Source organism: Mustelus asterias, chromosome 7 (assembly GCF_964213995.1).
Source record: "Mustelus asterias chromosome 7, sMusAst1.hap1.1, whole genome shotgun sequence".
Taxonomy (NCBI): Eukaryota; Metazoa; Chordata; class Chondrichthyes; order Carcharhiniformes; family Triakidae; genus Mustelus; species Mustelus asterias.
In genome coordinates this window covers 103,374,743-103,393,390 of record NC_135807.1, presented here as the reverse complement: position 1 = coordinate 103,393,390, position 18,648 = coordinate 103,374,743, and the positions used below count along the sequence as shown (strand labels likewise).

The 18,648-nt window shown below is 42.7% G+C and overlaps 1 protein-coding gene across 6 annotated transcripts in view; it reads left to right on the top strand.

The window, feature by feature from the left end:
* LOC144495883 (TPR and ankyrin repeat-containing protein 1-like) overlaps nucleotides 1-18,648 on the top strand; it is a 112,892-nt gene that overhangs the window by 22,186 nt on the left and 72,058 nt on the right. For all 6 annotated transcript variants that reach the window (XM_078216610.1, XM_078216608.1, XM_078216605.1 and 3 more), the window contains one exon: nucleotides 16,966-17,099. In XM_078216610.1, the coding sequence (XP_078072736.1) occupies nucleotides 16,969-17,099 (131 nt within the window). In that variant the 5' untranslated portion in view covers nucleotides 16,966-16,968. The remainder of the gene's footprint in view (nucleotides 1-16,965; nucleotides 17,100-18,648) is intronic.

Sequence of the window (18,648 nt, the reverse complement as noted above, 5' to 3'; positions counted from 1 at the left end):
AAAATTGCCCCTTAGAGTCCTGAGATGCGTAGGTTAGAGGGATTAGTGGGTAAATATGTGGGGTTAGGGCCTGGGTGGGATTGTGGTCGGTGCCGACTCGATGGGCCGAATGGCCTCCTTCTGCACTGTAGGGTTTCTTCTTCTTCTTCTTCTTCTTCTTATCTACCTTATCTATGCCCGTCATTATTTTATAGACCTCTATAAGGTTACACCTAAGTCTCCTATGCTCCAGGGAAAAAAGTCCCAGTCTATCCAGCCTCTCCTTATAATTCAAACCATCAATCCTGATAGCATCCGAGTAAATCTTTTCTGCACTCTTTCTAGTTTAATAATATCCTTTCTATAATAGGGTGACTGGAACTGTACACAGTATTCCAAGTGTGGCCTTACCAATGTCTTGTACAACTTCAACAAGATGTCCCAACTCCTGTATTCAATGTTTTGACCAATGAAACCAAGCATGACAAATGCCTTCTGCACCACCCTGTCCACCTGTGACTCCATTTTCAAGGAGTATGAACCTGTACCCCCAGATCTCTTTGTTCTATAACTCTCCCCAACGCCCTTCCATTAACTGAGTAAGTCCTGCCATGGTTCGATCTACCAAAATGCATCACCTCACATTTATCTAAATTAAACTCCATCTGCCATTCATCAGCTCATTGGCTCAATTGATCAAGATCCTGTTGCAATCCTAGATAACCACCTTCACTGTCCACTGTGCCACTAATCTTGGTGTCATCTGCAAACTTACTAACCATGCCTCCTAAATTCTCATCCAAATCATTAATACAAATGGCAAATAACAGTGGACCCAGCACTGATCCCTGAGGTACACCACTGGTCACAGGCCTCCAGCTTGAAAAACAACCCTCTACAACTGCCCTCTGGCTTCTGTCATTAAGCCAATTTTGTGTCCAATTGGCTACCTCACCCTGGATCCTGTGAGATTTCACCTTATGCAACAACCTACCATGTGGTACCTTGTCAAAGGCCTTGCTAAAGTCCATGTAGACCACATCGGCTGCACTGCCCTCATCTACCTTCTTGGTTATCTCTTCAAAAACTCAAACAAATTTGTGAGACATGATTTTCCATTCAGAAAGCCATGTTGACTGTCTCTAATCAGTCATTGCCTCTCTAAATGCCTGTAGATCCTGTCTCTCAGAATTCCTTCCAACAACTTATCCACTACAGATGTTAGGCTCACCGGCCTGTAGTCCCCAGGCTTTTTCCCTGCAGCTCTTCTTAAACAAAGGCACAACATTTGCCACCCTCCAATCTCTGCTAAGGGACCTGCAATTTCCTCCCTAGCCTTTCACCATGTTCTGGAATATACACTTCATGAGGTCCCATGGATTTATTTACCTTGATGCGCTTTAAGACTTACTCCTCTGTAATATGTACACTCCTCAAGACATCACTATTTATTTCCCCAAGTTCCCTAACATCCATGCTTTTCTCAACAGTAAATACTGATGAGAAATATTTATTTAGGATTTCACCCATCTCTTGTGGATCCACACATAGATGATCTTGTTGATCCTTAAGATGCCCTACTCTCTCCCTAGTTACTCTTTTGCCCTTTATGTATTTGTAGAAGCACTTTGGATTCTCCTTTGCCTTATCTGACAAAGCAGTCTCGTGTCCCATTTTTGCCCTCCTGATTTCTCTCTTAACTCTACTCCCACATCTTCTATACTCTTCAAGGGATCCACTTGATCCCAGTTGTCTATGCATGTCATATGCTTCCTCTTCCTTCTTGACCAGGGTCTCAGTATCCCGAGTCATCCAGGGTTCTCTACTTCTACCAGCCTTGCTCTTCACTCTAAAAGGAATGTGCTTACCCTGAGCCCTGGTTAATGCACTTTTGAAAGCCTTCCAGTTACCAGACGTCCCTTTGCCTGCCAATAGACTCCCCCAATCAACTTTTGAAAGTTCCTGTCTAACACCATCAAAATTGGCCTTACCCCAATTTAGAATTTTAACTTTTGGGCCAGACTTATCATTCTCCATAGCTGTCTTAAAACTAAAGTGATCCCTCACTGCCCTTCCTAATTTCCCAAGAGGAGGTCAAGTTTTGCCCCCTCTCGAATCAGGCCATCCACATACTGAATGAGAACTTCCTCCTGAATATGCTCAACACTCCCCTTTAAGAATGTCCTGCAACCACTCAGAGATATCCTTGACCCTGGCACCAGGGAAGCAACATACCATCTTGAAGTCTCAATCGCGACTACAGAAACACCAGTCTGTGCCTCTAACTAGTGAGTCCCCTATTACTACTGCTCGCTTGCTCGTTGCCTGACCTGCAGAACCAGGTGTGGTGCCACAGGCCTGGCTGCTGCTGGTGTTTTTCCGAGAGGCTATCCCCCTCAACATTATCCAAAATAGTATACCTATTTGAAATGGGAATAGCCACAGGAGACTCCTAAACTACCTGCCTGCCTCTCCTTGTAGTCACCCATCTACCTGACTGAACCTGTGATGGGACAGCCTCCCTGTAACAAGTGTCTATCACACTCTCTGCCCCCTGTATGCTCCGCGGTGCGTCTAGCTGCCACTCCAACCGAATAATGTGGTCTGAGATCCTGCAGCTGGACACACTTCTTGAGACAAAAATTGTCAGGGAGTCTAGATTGCTCAATAAAAGCAAATTACTGCAAATGCTGGAATCTGACACCAAAAGAGAAAATGCTGGAAAATCTCAGCAGGTTTGACAGCATCTGTAAAGAGAAAAAAGAGCTGATGTTTCGAGTCCAGACCCTTTGTCAAAGCTAAAAGGCATATAAAGTGGGAGATGTTTGTTTATACTGTAGGGTGAAGGAATGAAAGATGAGTCATAGCCACAAAAACACGGGGAAACCGCCTGTCTGGAAGCAGTGACTGCACCGATGCAAATCTTCCCCGCGATAGCCAATCAGCATCACTGCTCTGCTGCCCTCTGTTGGATGCTTGCCTTCACTTAAATATGGAGCGTGTCTCCAAATTGAATAGAGATGGGAGAGAGATTACATATGGGTAGATTGTTTATTGATAATGCACGATTTTTGAGGCCAGTTGACTGCAAGTTAAAGAGTTGAGAATTCAGCAGCTCTTGTTTTCTAAAACACCGAGGATTAGAGGAAGAGGAGGGGAAGACCAAGGGAAGTTGGGAATTCTACAGTTCTGATGTCCTGGGAGAAAAGTTGGAGATGGAAAAACTGAGAGGCAGATTGATTTCAATCTGGACTTGGGTAAGTTTGAAAGGAGAAAGAACAAGATAATGCATTTAAAGGTTCCTTCAGCAGGAGTATTGGCACTAGCAGGGAAGAAATTTGCAGTGGGAAGAGGCTGGATATTAGAGGTTGTTGATTTATTTGTTATACAAGTCTTTAAATTATATATTGATAATATGATTCTGAAATCTTAATGAAGGTTCTCCATAACTGTCATCTTTAAGAAGCTTTATTTGTAAGTCAAAGATTCAACAGAGAAACAGAGTTTAAACTTGTATTAATAAACTTATTTTAATAGGCCAAAAAAACAGATTGTACATGACTAATACGGCAGAAAATTATTTTTACCCTTTATTCTCTCAAAATTTATCATTATTCTGAAAACCTCCATTATAATATCCTACCATTCATGTTTTATGTTCTTTAAAAATGCACTTTCTTGAGCTTCAGCTTGAGAAAAATACAGCTTCAGTGGACAGAGTTTTCATGGGATATCAAATAGGTACCGAAGAATATCACCGGGGAAGAGAGAGATCTAATTGGATAAGTATGGTGTAACATTTTACAAAATAATACCAGAGTCGGCAACCAACTTATGATTCTCCTTTGGTCATCAGTTCACCACCTTTTTTAACAACGTGCCACTCTAGCTGACATGCCACTCTTTTGACTTACTTTGCACTCACTGTTTCCTGCCTCGTTCGCACTGTTTCCCACTTGCAGCTTCTCTCTCCTAACCCCCTCACTCTCTCCCGCTCCCTGCCTCTCTTGCAAGAGGGAGGAATTGAGTGAGTGATAGTGAGGGGGCTGGGGAAAGAAGCATCAAGTGGCGTAATCAGGAGGGGGCAGAGAAAGGGGCCGCAGAAACATAGAAAATAAGAGAAAGAGTAGTTTGTTTGGCCTTTCAATCCTGCTCCACCATTCAGTATGATTTTTATTGATCCTCTATCACAATGCCTTACTTCCATGTACTCCCCATACGAGTTGATGCATTAAGAGTCTAAAAATCTTTCTGTTTTGCTCTTAAATATTTCAGTGACTTGGCATTCGCGGCTTTATGTGGTAGAGAATTCCACAGGTTCACCATCCTCTGAGTAAAGGAATTTCTCCTCAGCTCAATGCTAAATGGCCTACTCTGTGTCCTGAGACCTTGTTCTAGAATTCCCAGCCAGAGGAAACATCACTGCATCCAGTCTGTTCAACCCTGTCAACATTTTATACATTTCAATTAGATCCCCTCTTATCCTTTTAAACTCCAGCGAATACAGGCCTAGTCTCCTCATACAACAATCCTGCCATCCCAGGAATCAGTCTAATGAACCTTCGCTGTACTTCCTCTAAGGCAAATGTATCCTTTCTTGGGTAAGGAGACCAAAACTGCACACAATACTCAAGGTATGGTCTCACCAAGACCCTGTACAGCTGCAGTAAGACATCCTTGCTCTGATATTCAAGTCCTCTTGCAATGAAGGCCAACATACCATTTGCCTTCTTAATTGCTTGCTGTACCTGCATGCTTGCTTTCAATGACCGGTGTACGAGGACACCCAGGTCCCTTTGTATGTCAACGTTTCCATTTAAATAATGCTCTGCCATTCTGTTTCTCCTACCAAAGTGGACAACTTCACATTTAGCCACGTTATACTGCATCTGCCATGTATTTGCCACTCACTCGACTTGTCACACTCCAATCTGCCAGGACAGTTCCAGAATCTGTAGAATTTTGGAAGATGGTAACAAGTGCATCTGCTATTTCCATAGCCACCTCTTTTTTTATTACCGTGAGTTGTAGATTATCAGGCCTTGGGGATTTATCATCTTTTAGTGACATTTATTTTTTCAATACTTTGTTTAATAATTTCCTTCATTTCCTCTTCCTCACTAGATCCAGAAGATTGGGAGGGGGCAGGGAGAGGGATGCTGAGGAGGAGGGAGTGAGAAGGTTGAAAGAGGTAGTGTGTAGGAGATAGTGAGGGGATTGGGAGAGGGGCTGTGAGCTGGAGGGAGTGAGGGGGTTGAAGGACGGGCGATACGTGGGAATAATTGAGCCAAAGGTAGTGAGGGAGTGGGAAGAGGGTAACGGTAAATCTGAAATAAATGAGAAGTGATTTACCCTCTCTGAGGCTGATTTATCAGGAATTAACTGTGCTCACTGTGTCTGTGGTTTTTGAGTTCCAGGTACTGTTTGTAACAGAGTTTGCCTCATAACTTCGGCAATGCAACCACCCTTTGTAAAAGCTGTCTTATTTTGCACTCTTAATGCATTTGTAAAAATGGCATGTTAAACAAAAATCACTTCCCCATAGGAAACTTTGTAATAAAGCTGGGTTACATTCCTGACAATTTTTACTTTTAAAACCTGTTGGCTGCCTTGAACCTAACTGGTCCACAAATCCTCTTTCGACTTGCTACTCTTGCTAGCATATTGCTCTTGTTAGTGCTACTCATTCTACTTGCCTCCTGCTCACTGTTTCCAACATACCCCTCACTGCTTCCTGCTTGTCACTTCCTTCTCCTGACCTTCTTGTTCCCTTCCACTCATTGCCTCTCTCACTGATTCCTTCTTCTGATCCACCAGCTCACTTTCTTACTCCTTCCCATTTGCTGTCTCTTCCAGTTCCTTATGTGAAATGACGAGCAGGAAACAACGAGGGGTCAAACAATGGGTAGTAAGTGGGAGGAATTGAACAGAAGATACTGAGGGGATTGGGAAAAGAAAGTGGCAAAGTGGAAGCAATGGGAAAGGGGAGCAGACAGGAAGGGGTTGAGGGAGGTGGCAAAAGGACAGAGAAAGGGGCTGGGAAAAGTGTGGGAAGTGGGAGAGAGCAACGTGGTCAAGAGGGACAGCAAACCGGAGTGGGGGGGGGGGGTCATTAGAGTTAATGATGGGTAGATGGGCAAGGGGTCCAGAGAGGGGTTTGAGAGAGGGGTGGCGAGCTCGAGGGAGCATGGAGTTTGAGGGAGGGATGGCAAATGGGAAGGAGTAAGAGGTTGCAGAAAGGGATAGCACAGTTACAAGATAGGTCTTGGTTCGAGCACAGTAACCGCACTAAAAACAAAAATGAAGACAGCGCTATGCTGGCACAATAGCACTGTAGCGAAAACTTGCTACTAGAATGCACTTTAAATGGGTAATGCCTGTACTGACTGCCACTGGAATTTCAGCAGAGTGTGATGCATCTGACACTTTGTTCATTAGGATCTCTCTAAAATCTAAGGGTGAAAAGGTGATATTTTTGACTGTACAAGCAGATTTCCCATGGCATTGCTCATGGTGTTAAAAATGACACTCCAAACTACAATAGAAAATAAGTGGAATGTTTACATGAATCATATGCTGTAAGACTATTCATATGTTCCTATTCTATCCCTCCTGGAATTGTGCACAGTGTCAACACCAAATGTTTTTTTGTTTGCTGCAGCAGGGGATTTGTTCAATTGAGCCAAGGCAGGTTGATGTAATTAAGGGCCCGATTTTACCACTGCAGGTGCGAAAACGTGGTAAAGTCGGGTGTGAGGCCATTAATGCGATCTGTGCCTGTGTCCACACAGATGCCCACTTTACCGAGGCCCGGGAATGGCCGCGATCCGATTCACGCCCGAAACGGGTGCAACGGAGATTTAAATGCATTTGCATGCATTTAAATTGAATTAATGAATTGCCTGCCCACCTTTATCAGCATTCCCCCCTTTACCACCGCATTCGCCAATTCGGAATCAGGCCGAAATGGATATGCTAAATAAAAGTCTGTTTCGGGCGCTCCAGCTGCTGAAGAGTTGAGTTCAGATCTTCCAACGGCTCTCTGACTCAGATCGTGTGGCGGGGGGGGAGGCAGGTGAAATCATTCTCTGGTGAGGGGGTGGGGAGGGAGGCCTGATCGTTATCGGATTTGGGGGGGGGGAGGCAGGCCTGATCATTCTCTGGGAGGGGGTGGGGGAGTGAGGCCAGATCGTTCTCAGGTATGTGGAGGGGGGGGGAGGAGGGAGGTGGGTAAGATGTATCTCTGGTGGGGGGGGAGGCCCGATAACTCACGGGGGCAGGTGGGTCAGCTGCCACTCTGCGGGCAATCAGCCTGGGTAGCGGGGGATTGGTTGGATAAGGGGGACAGTGATGTCTGTGGTGGCCATCGCTCCCGTTTTTCGCTCTTGGGCCGCTTTCTCTGCTTTCTGCGGCCTGGGCGCGATCTGACATGGGTGCGCTTTTTCAAATTTTTTTCTAACTGTGCATGCGCAGTTCAGAGCTCCGGTCATTTTGGGCGCGCTAAGCCCCACCTACATCGCGATTCTGACTCGTGATTTTTTTTTCAAGCTAAGTGCGTATGGGAGCACCTGAAAGCAGATTTCCAAGTCGGATCTGAATTGCGCCCAGATTCTTCACTTAGAATGAAAATGGTAAAATCGGGCCCTAAGTCTGCATTTTAAAGTTGTGTATTCCTCATTTTAATATTTTCATTCATTGATTCACATCTGTAATGGAAACTGTTTATGCAAATTTGGAGATGCCGGCGTTGGACTGGGGTGAACACAGTAAGAGTTTTAACAACACCAGGTTAAAGTCCAACAGGTTTATTTGGTAGCAAATACCATTAGCTTTCGGAGCGCTGCTCCGTTCAGCGCTCCGAAAGCTAATGGCATTTGCTACCAAATAAACCTGTTGGACTTTAACCTGGTGTTGTTAAAACTCTTACTATGCAAATTTGTAACAGGGTCTAATTATAACTTTCTTCCAATAGCAGTACTGCTGGCAGGAGTATACAGTTATAATGTGACAAGATTTCCTTGACAGTTCACATTATGAATGTGGATTTAAGAATTTACCATGGAAAAAATTGTTCGGAAAAGTGTACATGATTTTTAATATATAACATAGATGATGAAAAGCACATGGAATTTTGTTTGCCCATTTTTTTTGTTTGGAAAGAATGTTTTAGGTTGATGGTGTTGTACTCTTGTAGAGAAAAAAAAGGTGTTGTACTCTTGTAATTGATCCTTTCTTAAATAATTGCTGCAAAATTCTCTCTACAACATGAGTTCTGGGCCACTTTGAGTAGACATAAAAACATTGCAAGTTATAATGATCTGGTAGATATCAGTATTTTAACATTTGTTCCTCGCAGGGTCAGATCAAGAAAAGAAGGAGGCACGCCCATTTAAGACGCTAACAGACCTAACTACCAGAGTACAGTCATTAAAATAAATGATTGCTCTGGTCTTGTGAAAAGTCAAGGACAAGATAATATTTTATATTCTGCAGCCAGTGCTGTTTAGACTGTAGTCTGTGCTGTCTTGGTACAATTATGAGGTTTATAAGAATATAAGAACATAAGAGCTAGGAACAGGAGTAAGCCATCTGGCCCCTTGAGCCTGCTCCACCATTCAATAAGACCATGGCTGATCTTTTCCTGGACTCGGCTCCATTTACCTGCCAAAATAAAATTATTTTGAGATTGTAGCATTAAATTCAGGGTAAATATAGACAATTATGTGACCTGTTCTGAAGACTGCCTGATGATATGTCTGGGTGGTATAATTGTTAGAAATCAAAGGAAGTCTTAAATTGTTTTACTGAGAAGAAGGTACAAGATACTAATGCTTGGATATAACGGCAGCTGTCAGATTGGAACGGAGTCTCCCAAAGTCCCAGAAAAGTGTTATAGGTTTCAGGTTGTGAACAGTTGTGTTGTAAATTGTTCATTTAGTTCTAAAATAAAAGGGAGTTCAGGCCTGATGTTTAATGTGTTTCATATTGCCATTAGGAAGCCTTGCCATGGGGAAGAGGACAGAGGAAAACATATTTTTGAAATCGGGTTTCGGGCTTCTCTACAAATCAGTGAATATCTCAGACAGGCACTGGTTCATTGTGGTCAGCATAGAGAAGAAGTTCTTGGCTTTGTGAGCTATGACAGCCTGATATGGGAGAGACATGTTCTCTAGTCAAAGAGATGCATCATGCAGCCATGTAAGGACACTGGGAGATTTGTATTGGCATTGCTGGGGTAAGAAGATTCATCGAAGTAGACTGCACTGCTGATAATTGATGAAAGAAACACTCCGAAAATATGCCCGGAGGCACTCACTCAAAGATAGTTTGAATCTCTATAGTGCAGAAGGAGGCCATTCAGCCCATCAAGTCTGCACAGACTCTCTCTGACAGAGGATTTTACCCAGGCTCTCTCCCCTGCCCTATCCAGATATTTTTTTCAAGTTCTTAAATTGGGACAATTGGGTCCAATGTCAAAAATTAGTTCTAACTATGAGAGCTGACAGAGTAACTTTGTGGAGTAGGTTCTTCACCATGAAATACTGAGAAAGATCACAAAAAATTAGAACCAAATGCAAATGAAACATACACAGGAGCATTTGAGTCACGAATTGAGATATGCAATGGTAGCTCTTGCCGATGGTGTGTATTCATTCGGTAATGCTGGGCCTATCGAGTCTGCACCGACTCTGACAGAATATCTTACCTTGGCCCACTCCCCCACCCTATTCCTGTATCCTCACACATTTCCCATGGTTAATCCAGCTAACCTACACATTTTGGAACACTAAGGGGCAATTTAACCAGGTCCCTGGTGCAGTGAGGCAGCAGTGCTAACCACTGTGCCACCCAACATTTATTTTCTTTCCCTTTTCTAATTTCTTCTCTGGTGTCTCAAGTTCCATTATGTCTTCTTCCTTTCAGTTTCTATTCCCTTCCATCAGTTAGTAATCTGACTCTTTCCCCATCCTCTCTCTTAGTCCACCTTTCAGTTTCCATCGCACTTCCCTTGGCTTCAGTTAATGTCACATCCCTTTCTTCTTCCTTGGTCCTTCCCTTTCTGTATGTCTTTCAGAGGAATGTTACAAAGCAAATTCAGACACCGAGCCACATATGACACTATTGGGACAGATGGCCCATAAGTTTTAAGAGAGGTGAAGCGATTTAGTGAAGGAATTTCAGAGTTTAATGCTTGGACAGTTGAAAGAACTGCCATCAATAGTGGAGCAATTGGGAGATGGTCAGAAAACCAGAATTAGATGAGTGCAAATATCCCGGGGGTGGGGGAGGGGTGGAAAAGAGATGAGGGGGTAAGGCCATATAGAGTTCTGAAAACCAGGGTCAGCATTCAAAAATCAAGACATTGCTTAACCAGCAGCTAATGTCATTCAGCAAGCACACGGGAAACGGGGCTGTGAGAGAGCTGGGACATGGACAGCAGAGTTTTGGATGACCTCAAGTTTACAGAGGATTGACTGGATGACCAGCTCGGAATATGTGGAAATAGTTGTCTTGAGGTACTGAACATGGATCCGGATTTCAGCAGCAGACAAGCTGATACGGGGACAAAGCTGGGCAACATTAGAGGTGGAAGTAGGCTGTCTTAGCGATGGTGTGAATATGTGGCTGGAAGTTCATCTCGGGGTAAATATGGCACTCGGGTTATCAACAATCTAGTTTAGTCTCAAACAATAGCTAGGGAATGGTGTTTAGCACATGGATAGAGGCAATTGTTTCAGTTTACCCAATTGGAGGAAATTACTGCTCATCCAGTGCTGGATGTCTCATAAGCAGTCTGATAACTTGGCAACAATGGAAGAGTTAGGAAAGGTGGTGGTGAGGTACATTGGATGGCATCAGTGTATATATACAAACTACAGCTGTGCCTTTGGATGATATCGCTAAGGGGCATCAGGTAGATGAGAAATAGGAGGTGGTCAACAGTGCAGGGGCAGAAAAGAAGCCAGTGGAACTGGGAGAACTGTACTGTCCTGCCAGGACAACTTTGGAGGGGCACGGAAGAAGGGTGAAGTGGTCACCTGTGTCAAAGTTTGCAAGACAGGTCTATAGGAAGAGAGGGGATAGTTTCTGTTTGTCACAATCACATAAGATGTAATTTGTCACTTTAATAAAAGCCTTTTGGTACTGTGGCAAGGACAGAAATCTGATTAGAACGAATCAAACATGAAGTTCTGAGATTGATTCTGATTTTGAGAAGCAGCAACACATTTAAGGGCTTTGGAGTAGAAAGGGAAGTTAGAGATGAAGCCGTAGTTTGCAAGGAAGGTGGGGTTATGAATTGTATTTTTTGAAAAGCAGACTGTGATGGCAGATAGAAAGAAGAGAGGACAACACTTGAAGACAGAAAACCATTAACAATATTCGCTAACATGAGACGGTTTAGTTCAATGTGTTGGTGCAAGGAAGGGAAGCAGCCAAGGCAGCTGATCAATAGTTTCAGTCTTAGTGACAACGAAGTACTTGAGCTGCTTGTACCTATTGTTGTAGGTGAGAATGCAGGAGACAGGGAAGAGTTTAAAATATTGGTTTGCAGTCGAGAAAAATTTATCTTTGCATTCCAGAATGATTCTGGAATATTTAATAGGCAAGAGAAGTGCTTCACATGATCCAGTAAGAGTTTTAACAACACCAGGTTAAAGTCCAACAGGTTTATTTGGTAGCAAATGCCATTAGCTTTCGGAGCGCTGCTCCTTCGTCAGATGGAGTGGATATCTGCTCTCAAACAGGGCACTCAGAGACAAAAAAATCAAGTTACAGAATACTGATTAGAATGCAAATCTTTACAGCGAATCAGGTCTTAAAGATACAGACAATGTGAGTGGAGGAATACGCTGCAGGAAAGGATGTCCCGAGGTATGGTACATTGGGGAAACCATGCAGACGCTACGACAATGCATGAATGAACACTGCTCGACAATCACCAGGCAAGACTATTCTCTTCCTGTGGGGGAGCACTTCAGTGGTCACGGGCATTCAGCCTCTGATCTTTGGGTAAGCGTTCTCCAAGGCGGCCTTCACGACACACAGCGCAGAGTCGTTGAGCAGAAACTGATAGCCAAGTTCCGCACACATGAGGACGGCCTAAACCGGGATCTTGGGTTCATGTCACACTATCGGTAACCCCCACAGCTTGCCTCCTGGACTTGCAGAATCTCACTGGCTGTCCTGTCTGGAGATAATACACATTTCTTTAACCTGTGCCTAATGCTCCCTCCACTCACATTGTCTGTATCTTTAAGACCTGATTAGCTGTAAAGATTCGCATTCTAATCAGTATTCTGTAACTTGATTTTTTTGTCTCTGAGTGCCCTGTTTGAGAGCAGTTATCCACTCCATCCGATGAAGGAACAGCGCTCCGAAAGCTAATGGCATTTGCTACCAAATAAACCTGTTGGACTTTAACCTGGTGTTGTTAAAACTCTTATTGTGTTTACCCCAGTCCAATGCTGGCATCTCCACATCATCACATGATCCAGCCAGATTTGACAGTGGATGGCAAAACTAATTGCCTGCCATATCCTTTCAATTCTGCAAGCCTTGGACTCAAGAAAGCGGAGATAAGGGTCATGCCAGGGGGAATGGCGAGGGTAAGAGTGAGCAATGGTTTTATTGAGGTGTCAAGGGTGGAAGTGAGGGCAGAGGGTTAAAGGCCAGATTTTGAAAGTGCAGTGCTAAGCAAATCAGAAGCTAGATTTTTTTGCCCCAAGGAGGCAGAATTAGGGTATGGAAGATGGACGTGAGTGGAGAATGATACAGAGTGATGGCCTTATTTGTGATGTCTTATGGCAAAAACAGGAAAATACTGAAAATTTTACAAATGATTTGGCTGCTAACCGCTTGAATTTTTTTCAAAACGGTCAAGCTATCTGCAACCACATTGAAAGAAAAATCAAACTGGCAAAAAGAGAACGTTCATGGAATTGTCACTTAACCTATTTGGTGTACTGTTACCAACATGGTGAAAAGGTTAAAAAGAAGCACTGCAATTAAAACAACTTAGAATTTGCAGGCAGCAAATGATTGATGGCGAACTTTTAGTTTTCACCTTCATTACCCCTCTGAAACTGGCCGCATGTCAGGATGTGGTACGTGCACAGATTAGCATGGGAATCTTGAAGTTGCAGTTTGTTATTCAGTCTTGTTCATCTTTCGAGGCAAAGATGACTATGTTCATCATCTGAGGTGTTTGGTAGGGATCTGTTGGTTATGCAGGATATGCAGGTGGCTGATCAAGAAGGTTCTGCTGCAAATAGAACAGGATGCTGCAAACATCCTGCAACAAGAGTTTTGTATGAGTTGCTGGCTCAGCATTTTCTCTCATGTTTTCTCTCTGCCTCTGACATGTACTGTACTTGTTTTTGAAAGGGGCTGCCAGGTTGTGCCAAGTTCAGCGATCCTGGGTGAGCTTCTCCCAAGCCTCAAAGTCAATATAAGAACCCCTAAGTGAAGCCTTCAGAATGCTTCCTTTGACCATCATGACAACACAATCCATAGAATCCCCACGTGCAGAAAGAGGCCATTCGGCCTATTGTACCTGCACTGACACAATTCTACCCAGGCCCTATCCCCTTATCCCCACATATTTGCCCTGCTAATCTCCCTGACATTAAGGGGCAATTTAGCATGGCCAATCAACCTAACTCGTACATCTTTGGACTGTGGGAGGAAACCTGAGCACTTGGAGGAAGCCCACACAGACACAGGGAGAACATGCAAACACCACACAGACAGTCACCTGAATTGAACCTGGAACCCTGGCATTGTGAGGCAGACTTTGGCTAATAAGATTCAGGCCTTGGCTACATGACCAGCTCACCTTGCTTGTCACTGTCTCAATAAGGCACACCAGCTTGGATGAACACTTTAGTCTCTGGTATTTTGCCCTGCCATCAAGTGGCACAACCTTCCAATGGCAGCTCTATTGAGTATAGTCTGATAGACTAAGCTATCACTCAGCACAATAGGTTGTGCTGTGGCTGCTTCACCCATGCCAGAACCAGCAACCATTGAAAGCAGTGAGAACTCCACCTTTCCCGATCACTCATCACTATGAGAAACCCTTAAAAAATTTACATCTTGTTCTTAAAAGTAAAGTAATAAAATTTGATGAACAGACCTATTGACTCTCAAAAGTTATTTTACATTTATGGAGTGCTGTTAGAAAAAGTACTAATTTAAAAAGAATAGTTTAGAACAATTGAATCCTCTACAGTGCAGAAGGAGGCCATTGAGCCCAACAAGTCTGCACCGACTCTGACATGTTCTTCTGCACAGAAGGAGTACTATGATTCTATGCGAATAAGGCGGGGTGAAAAAGGAGAAAATGCGGGACCAGACAGGTAAGAGTGAGAACAGGGTAAAGACAGGCTATGTGACTACTGAATAAATACTGGAAATGCATGGCAGGTCAGGCAGCATCTGTGGTAGAAACACAAACTTTTGTGTGTGTAGACCCATTCCAACTGGGAAGGGAAACGCCCACCAAATCCAGAAGAGAATCCTCAGTGGTATGGTTTAACAGTTCTTCAATGAAAAAATACTTTTTTTTGTCCAAAATGTATTGTACCGATGAATAATGCTTAAAAACAAACTGGGAAGAAAGGAAGAAAAGGGATTGGGAAATGAAACTGAAACAAGAAAGATCTAAAATGGAACGAAGAAATAAATGAAAATTTAAAAATGAGGAAGTGAGCAGGGTTCAAAAAATGTTAGCGATGAGAATTAGAAACTGAGCAGAGTAATTACTGGCAATAGAAACTAAGATAAGCAATGGTGGACGATGAAAGGAAATTGAAACAGAAACTGGGTTCTGACCTGATATTGCAATGTTGGGTTCACATTTCTCTTTTCAGCTTTGTTTATTTAATAACAAATAAACACCAGAAGCTTAGAGAATTGGCCTTCATGTCTTTCTTTATGGAATGAATACATACCATTAGCAAGAGTTCAAAGCTATCATTGCATATTTCACTTTGTGACTCAAATGCTCCTGTGCCTGTTGATTTGCATCTTGGTTCTAATTCTTTGTGATCCTTCTCAATATTTCATGGTGAAGAACCTACTCCACAATGGTACTCTGTCAGCTTTCATGATTAGAACTAATTTTTAAGATCTTTTGACGTAGGACCCAATTGCCCCAATTTAAAAACTTGGAAAAAATATCTTTGTTTAGAGTAGCTTTACCTGGGGCAGTCATTGTTATGATTTTTAAGTGAGTGTAAAGAAATGATCGGGATGTGGGGCAAACCAAATCAAGAACAGCAAATCAGCTGCATTATTTTTCCCATCTAAATTACCAGTAATTGTTCCATCATGCAAACCCTGCCCCGGGTGCAATAAATTGATTGCAACCCACCCACTCCATTCAGCTTCTCCAAATAAAGCTACATTCTCAGCTTTAGAAATTGATTGTAATTAACAATTTCCAGCATAAGAGCAGTTTGGATTTTGTTCTGATTTTAATTGTTTGGAAATGCTAGGGTAGTGTGTTCAAATCAGGAATGGGTGCAGCACATGTCCTGTGCTGTTACACTATGTCCTGTGCTGTTACCATTCACACTATGAGATGCAGAGTAATGATGGAATCAGCCAGCTTGCAATTTTTCAAATCAAGTATAATTTGAAATCAACATTTGCATAAATCCTACACTGTAAATGCATCAATTGGCAAATAGTTGGGCTATTTTTGAGACTCCTGTTGAACTGTAACTGTGCTTTTCTTTTGAGTTTAATGTTTGTAACTAAAATATCTTTTACTCAATGAACAGCATGAAATATGTAAGATATATTTATGGTTAGCCCATTTAACAGTGGCAAACTTTAAGTAAAGCAAAATTACAACTTACCACTTGCCAATCACCACTGTTGTTGTCATCAGTCATTTGAATTCAGAATCCTCATTCTTATTGATAAACACGTTGATCTTGGCCTGTCCTATTTTTCCAGCCAGCTCTCTGCCTCTGCCTGGTGACTCTGAGTCTCACCTCTGTCTATCCCATTCCACCATCAGTGGCAGAACTTTGAACCACCTCAGCCTCGCTTTGCTGGAACTCCCTTCCTAAAAGTCTTTCTCCTCGCTTTCTCTGTATCCTCCAATTCAACCATTCATAAAATCCACCTCTTCTGGTTATCTCCTCTAATTGGTGCACTTCTGCACTCTCTGTCCAACAATTTCTGATGTACAATACCTATGTTACATAAATATGTGTATACTTCATCAGAGTAAGTAAAATAATTCTTGATATGATATCAACACTGTTTTGCTTGATTTATGGCAGCCTTGAGTTAGTGATAACATTCTTGTCTTTGAGAAGGTTGTGAGTTCAACACTTAATCTTGAAACCTGAGCATAAGTGGCTGACACTTATCTCTCTCAGATATCATTCAAAGAAAATTGGGGGTGTTTTACAAGTTTCCTGGTCAACATTTATCTGCCAACCAGCATCACCAAAACAGGTTATCGTGGTCATTTACCTCATTACTGTCTGTAGGACCTTGGCTGCCACATTTCCCTACATAATATAATGACTGTACCTCAAAATAAATTAATTGGTTGTGAAATGGTTTGGCATATCCTTAGGATGTGAAAGCTGCGATGTAAATTGAAGTTCATTCTTTTTTTCTGCCTCACTGCGTGCTCTTTCTTTTTATGTTGACTGACTTGGGGTATCTCAGGAAGTCACTAATTCCCCTAAAACAAATCATCTCATTTCATACAGTGGCGACTTGTATTTATACTGGATCTTCACAGTTATCCAGCAGCCGATAGCTGATTTTTTGAGAGTCCTATCAGTTTTATACTCAGCTGTGTAACACTCATTAATCCACACTCTCTAACCCAGCAGAACCATGTGTCACGAGCAATGTAAAAGCCCCTTTAAAGTATCCAAAACCTTTGTTGTAGTGGTCAAGGAGATTGATACATCACAGTTGCATAGTTGAATGTATTTATTTATTTTCTGTTAGAGCATGGAACTGAATCATGTACATCAACTGAAGGCCATCGGAAATGAAGCATTTAAACAGCGGCATTATCTTATTGCAATCCAGAAATATGATGAAGCTCTGAGCATTTTGCATTATTTTCAGACATATGGGAGGTAAGAATTGTTTTTGAGTTTGTAAGTGTTACACAGGATTCTGATTGTTTAGCTCTTCTCGATAATGTCCTTACTCCAGGTTTCACAATCGCTGAGGAGAGTCCACATAAAATGAGTTGCAATGATTTCAATTTTGAATCAAACTTCTTATTAGGCAGAAGACTGAGTACAAGTTTATTGTCTTGTCTTGATCATTGAGCTGGCCGCTTGCAATTGTATGTTGTTTACCTTTCCCTTCCTTCATTTATTCATCTCAGAACCTGATATTTCGGATGCATTACTGCAAGAACAGGCTCCTTCGGCAGCATCTTCCAAACCCACAACCATTCCAATTTAGAAGGACAAGGGCAACAGACACAAGGGAACGCCATCACCTGGATGTTCCCCTCCAAAGCCACTCACTATCCAGTCTTGGAAATGTATCGCTGTCCCTTTACTGTTGCTGGGTCAAAATCCTAGAACTCCCTCCTAAACAGCACTGTGGGTGTACGTCCTCCTGGAACCATGTTCCCTTTGTCCTCACCTTCCACGCCACCAAGATTCAACAGATTATGCTCTGTCATTTCCACACCTCTAGCGACATCACCAAAAACATATTTTCACTGTCCTCCCCTTTCAGCATTACGAAGGGACCATTCCCTCCACGACATTCTGGTCCAATCCTCTGTCACTCCAAATATCCCCTCTCTTTCCCGTGGCAATATACATTCAACTGCAGGAAATGCATCACCTGTCCTTTTTACTCCTCACTGTCAAAGGCCCAAACACTCCTTTCAGGTGGAAGATCGATTTACTTGTCATTCTTTCAATTTAATCTATTGTACTCGCTGCTCACAATACGGTCTGCTGTACATTGGGGAGATCAAATGCAGGCTGGGTGATCGCTTTGTGGAACACCATTCAGTCTGCAAGCATGACCCGAATTTACAGTTGCTTATCATTGCTTATCAATAATTCTGTGCCTTGCTCTCACGTTGACCTCTCTGGTCTTCGACCTGACCCACCAGTGTTTCAATGAACCTCGACATAAGCTCGAGGATCAGCACCTCATCTTTCGATTAGGAACTTTACAGCCTTAAAGACTCAGCATTGAGTTCGACAATTTCAGATTGTAATCTCTGTCTCCATGTTGTTTCTTCTTCGATGCTGATTTTGGTTTTACTCATCTTTTCTGTTTTGCACTTTTGGATGGCAGCTGTTCATCATTTTTACCTCCTGTACTTACATATTTTGTTTTCTTATTTGTCCTGTTCCTCTCTTTAACCTTACACCACTGTCCCGTTGGCCAGTCAACCTCTCCCATCTTCCACCCAAACAAAGACCATCACAAAGACCTTGCCTTTTGTTCTTTTCTCCAGTCTCTTCCCCTACACAGATGTGAGACTTAGGACAGAATGCTGGAGAGACTGTTTTACACAGTATGGTGAAGCTGTGGAATGCTGTATTGGAGATAGTGATTGAATTTAAAACTGTTAATATTTACAGCGATAAGTTAGCTGGCTGCGGTGAAGGAATAAAGGGACATGGTATTAAGACTCAAAAACAGAAA